This window comes from Pundamilia nyererei, unplaced genomic scaffold, assembly GCF_000239375.1.
Source record: "Pundamilia nyererei isolate P.nyererei 1_Seehausen unplaced genomic scaffold, PunNye1.0 scaffold00052, whole genome shotgun sequence".
In the NCBI taxonomy this organism is placed as follows: domain Eukaryota; kingdom Metazoa; phylum Chordata; class Actinopteri; order Cichliformes; family Cichlidae; genus Pundamilia; species Pundamilia nyererei.
The window spans coordinates 3,379,523-3,383,498 of record NW_005187453.1 but is presented as its reverse complement, the minus strand read 5'-3'; the positions used below and the strand labels follow the sequence as shown (position 1 = coordinate 3,383,498).

The 3,976-nt window shown below is 38.9% G+C and overlaps 1 protein-coding gene across 1 annotated transcript in view; it reads left to right on the top strand.

Moving 5' to 3' along the window:
* Positions 1-2,856, top strand: part of bltp3b (bridge-like lipid transfer protein family member 3B) — a 31,610-nt gene extending 28,754 nt beyond the window's left edge. The window contains exon 22 of the mRNA XM_013910914.1: positions 1,249-2,856. Coding sequence (XP_013766368.1) covers positions 1,249-1,452 — 204 coding nt within the window. The 3' untranslated portion in view covers positions 1,453-2,856. The remainder of the gene's footprint in view (positions 1-1,248) is intronic.
* The last annotated feature ends 1,120 nt before the right edge of the window (positions 2,857-3,976 follow it).

The window sequence follows — 3,976 nt, the reverse complement described above, 5'->3', positions numbered from 1 at the left end:
ATCTACTCGATGCTTATTCATTGCCACCAAAATAGCTAAATTACCTTTTAAACTTTATCCCACGGCGAGGGTCTGTTTGGGATTACAATACTGTTTAAAGTCTTGAGCCTCTCTGCATTTATTTCTGCTGGAAAAATGGAAATTAGGTGCAGCAATTTATTGACCACCTTTATTCTTCAGCACAGCCTGAACTCTCTTAAGCAAACTTTCTTGTAATTTCTTTAAGTAGTCTTCACAAATAGTTCTCCAGGCTTCTTGAAGGACATTCAAAGTTCTTGCTTGGATATTAGCTGCCTTTTGTTTTGTTCTTTGTCAAAATGATCCCATGTTGCGTCAGTAATGGTGAGGTCCAGGCTCTGAGGAGGCCAGTCTGAACCCACTGCCAATCAGGTGCTTTCCAGATACAGATATTGGATGGTGAGACCATTTCTGATGAAGCATCAGTGAACAGTAGATGGATCAGCTGAAGGGTCAGATGCATCTCTCAGGTCCTGTTTCAGGTTTTGACTGGATATTTTCCTATTTCTTAAGGAGATGATGACTTTCATATATAGATAGCTTTTTTTTTTTCTTCCCCTTTGTCCTCCACTTTTTCAGGTTCCTCAAATTTTTTTAAAGACACACTGCACACTATGCTGAGATACACTGAGCTTTTAGCTAATAGCTCTCTGGGGATCACCCTGTAGGTGCAAAACTACTGTTGATGAACAAATTGTGTTTTTGAAACTGGATGTTAGTAACAAAGAGTCTAAATGGTCTCTGTCCATTTCTTCTGTTGATTAAGACCACTTTGAAATATTACCACAAAATCTGTCTCTTTGCAAGCACAATAAAAAGAAATGAGAAATGACTCAAGACTTTTACATCATACTGTAGGCAGCTAAGACCTATTGTCTCATCTGGCTTTTTGGTCACGGCTAAAAGACAGAAGTCATTATGTGCAAAAGCCACACTATAGTTCAGTGGAATCAGACATGAAAAGCCCCTGAAACTGTTCACTGTAGCCGTTGCTTGTTCTTCTTCCTCTTTGTGGTAAAACTTGCTGCAGTCGTTATGTTTTCTGTTCAGCCCAACTTTCCAAAGAAGCAGTATTTCTCTTAAGTTTTCGTATAAGCAGCGATCCCTGGGGGGGGTATAATATTAAGCCTACCGATGAGACACCTGAATGACTTCATACCTGTAGGGAAACTGAGACTGGAATGGTTGGAGCTGGCTGATTAACAGCAACTGAACTGCTGAGAATGTCAGCGGTCAATGAAGGATGAAATGTTCCATATTCTGTATGTGGGGCAGATTGTGATGTTTATTTATTTCTTCTTTCAGATGCTGATCGAAGAGAATGAGTGTTTAAAGGTGGAGCTTTCCCGGGCAAAGATGGCGCTGGCTGAGGCTCAGATGGAGAAGGACTCGCTGCTTCACCGACTGAAGAACCTCAAAGTCAGCACCAGCTAGACCGCCACTCTCGAAGACCCTACAAGTCTCGCAAAATAAGAAGGAAAAGAAGATGATTTTTTTTTTTTTAAACTAGAATGGGGGCTCCCTTTTCACGAGCCACCGCGTGACTTCAGACTTATACAAATAAAACAATCCTGAGTCTTTGACGACTCTGAGAAAACGCATTTTTACACACTCGTCATCTGTTTTGTTTTCCACTTTTAATTGCGGACAATTCACACGTTTGCAGCGCTAAGAAGGATAAAAAGCGCACCTGTGTGTGTTTGTGTGAGACAGCAAGAGGATGAGATTTCTAACTTTGGTCGTGCCTACAGAAAACCATTCCCAGAAACCTGCTTTTGTTGTTCAAGTTTCAATTTAAAAAAAAAGCATCCCAGCTTTTCGTCAGTGAGCTTCACTCAGACCTGTAGGCATGGGGAAACGCTGAATGTCGTATCTTCAGAGGAATGTCTTACTTTGCACTGCGCTGAAATTCGATTTGTAATCCAGCGCTTTCATATTCAGAGGGGAGCGACGAATCGTGTTCCTGCTCGTCCTCGCAGCGTGTACAGTGTATATTGTGCAAGAATGGGAACACATAACTATTTTCTACAGAACTTTGAATGATTTTGCAGTGATTCAGTTGAATGAGTGTATGTCTCAGTCAGAACAAGCATTTCTTTACAAGTAAAGTGTGAATTTCCATGGCTTTGACACCAGTCTGTTCCTCCCCGCCCGCACCCATTCCCATTTATTTTATTTTTTTTAATTATGTGTAAATAGCTCCTTAACATGTGCTGCACTTTTAAAACTGAGGCAATGTAAATACAACAATCAGAACTGTGAGAGAAAAGTTGAGCCGACGAGTAGAGACAGTGGAAATAAACATCCACTCTGAGAAAAGAGGAAAATTAGGGCACCGTAAAGCTGCCTGATTACTTAAGTGTGTGTGCGTGTGTGTGTGTCTTTATGTGAATTTTCTAATCTGCCATCTAATGTAATTTTATTTTATTTTATTTTCCGTGGACGCACAAAGACTATCTGTTCATGTGCCCATGCCTCACGCTTGTGCGGCTACTTTAGGGGGAGTGACTTTTCTAAGAGCGCATGCTTCGGCACAGCACAAAAGGATAGTTTTTGGCGTCTGTGGATTCGGAACATTAAATCGTCTGAAGGTGCATTTATTCATTTCAGGATGTTTTTTTTTTTTTCTTTTTAATTTAAAACAATGTTTTGATTTGTTTGGTTTCCTGAAACACAGCTAGTTGCCTCCACGAATGAGCGATTCAGACTTGAAATGAGATTTTTAACAGAGCTGTCTTCTTAAAGAGGAATGTTTTACTTTACGTCTGCTTTATTTTGGCCCATTTTTCCTAGACTTTTTTTTTTTTTTTTTTGGTGGGGGGGGGAAAAAAAACTATCTTAAAAAAAGAAAAAAGAAAAAATACACACGTAATAAGTAAGTTGTATTTTTGTCTGTCAAAGCTGCTGAAATACTCACAATAATAAAAGGTATCCGACTGAAAAGGTTTCACTTTTTCTAAGTGTCGGGTGTGAAGTTCTTTGCAGACATCTTTCTCGGCTCATTATGAGACTTCCCGTGCCTACGTCTAAAGCTCATTACTTAAAAATGTGAAACACAAACTGCCATGAACAAACAAAACACACTGACGTTGTTCTTCGGTCTGTGAGCATTTGTTTTGGAAAAAGACAAAAACGCTGAGCTATGTTTTAAAATGTTTTTATAATGGTGAATATGTTGATCTAAAATATTAAGATCAACATATTCACCATTACCTCATTGCTTATTAGTTGCCTATTCATTCTTTATTAAACTCACTATCAATCCCATATTAATTGCTTACTCTATTTGGCCATTAAATAAGAGTTTTCTTTCATAGAATACAATGTTACCATGCTTTGCTCCGTCTGGGCCTTTTAAGGTGGAGGAACTGTGAGAGTAGATATTTCCTTTAATAGCGCTTAAAAAAAAAAAAACGCAGCCTATTTTTATGCAACTAAACTACAAGCATTAAGAACTCCAATTTCAGTCTCTATGACTGTTTCTGGCTCGATGGTGAAGTTTGTATTTAGTTAATGGCCCAGAGGGTGTGCATAGAGCATGATTATGCTTAGTAGGGCATTATAATTGTATGACAACTACGTAATAAACAAATAGAAAATGAGCGCCATAGCACAAAGTTTTACCAAACGTTAACTCCGACTCTTTAACACTGCATTAACCTAGCACTGTTACAGTATGATAGTTTGAATCCAGCAGGGGCAGAAAGATGTTTATATGTACGCCTCTTTGTCTTATCCCTTGTCAAATAATTGTCGTCTTCAGCTTCAGACTATTATGAGGCTCCCTCTTTAGCTACCAAACTTTAAAAGCTGGGCTTTAATCACTGTTGGCTAATAAGAGAAAAACCACATTGGCTGATTTAATACTGGAGCTTTATAGTTTCTTTGCTTTCCTGTGAAAACCTAAGAAACTGTCTTTCTAAAATGGGCAGTTTCTCCTGGTCTTTTAGTGCTTCAG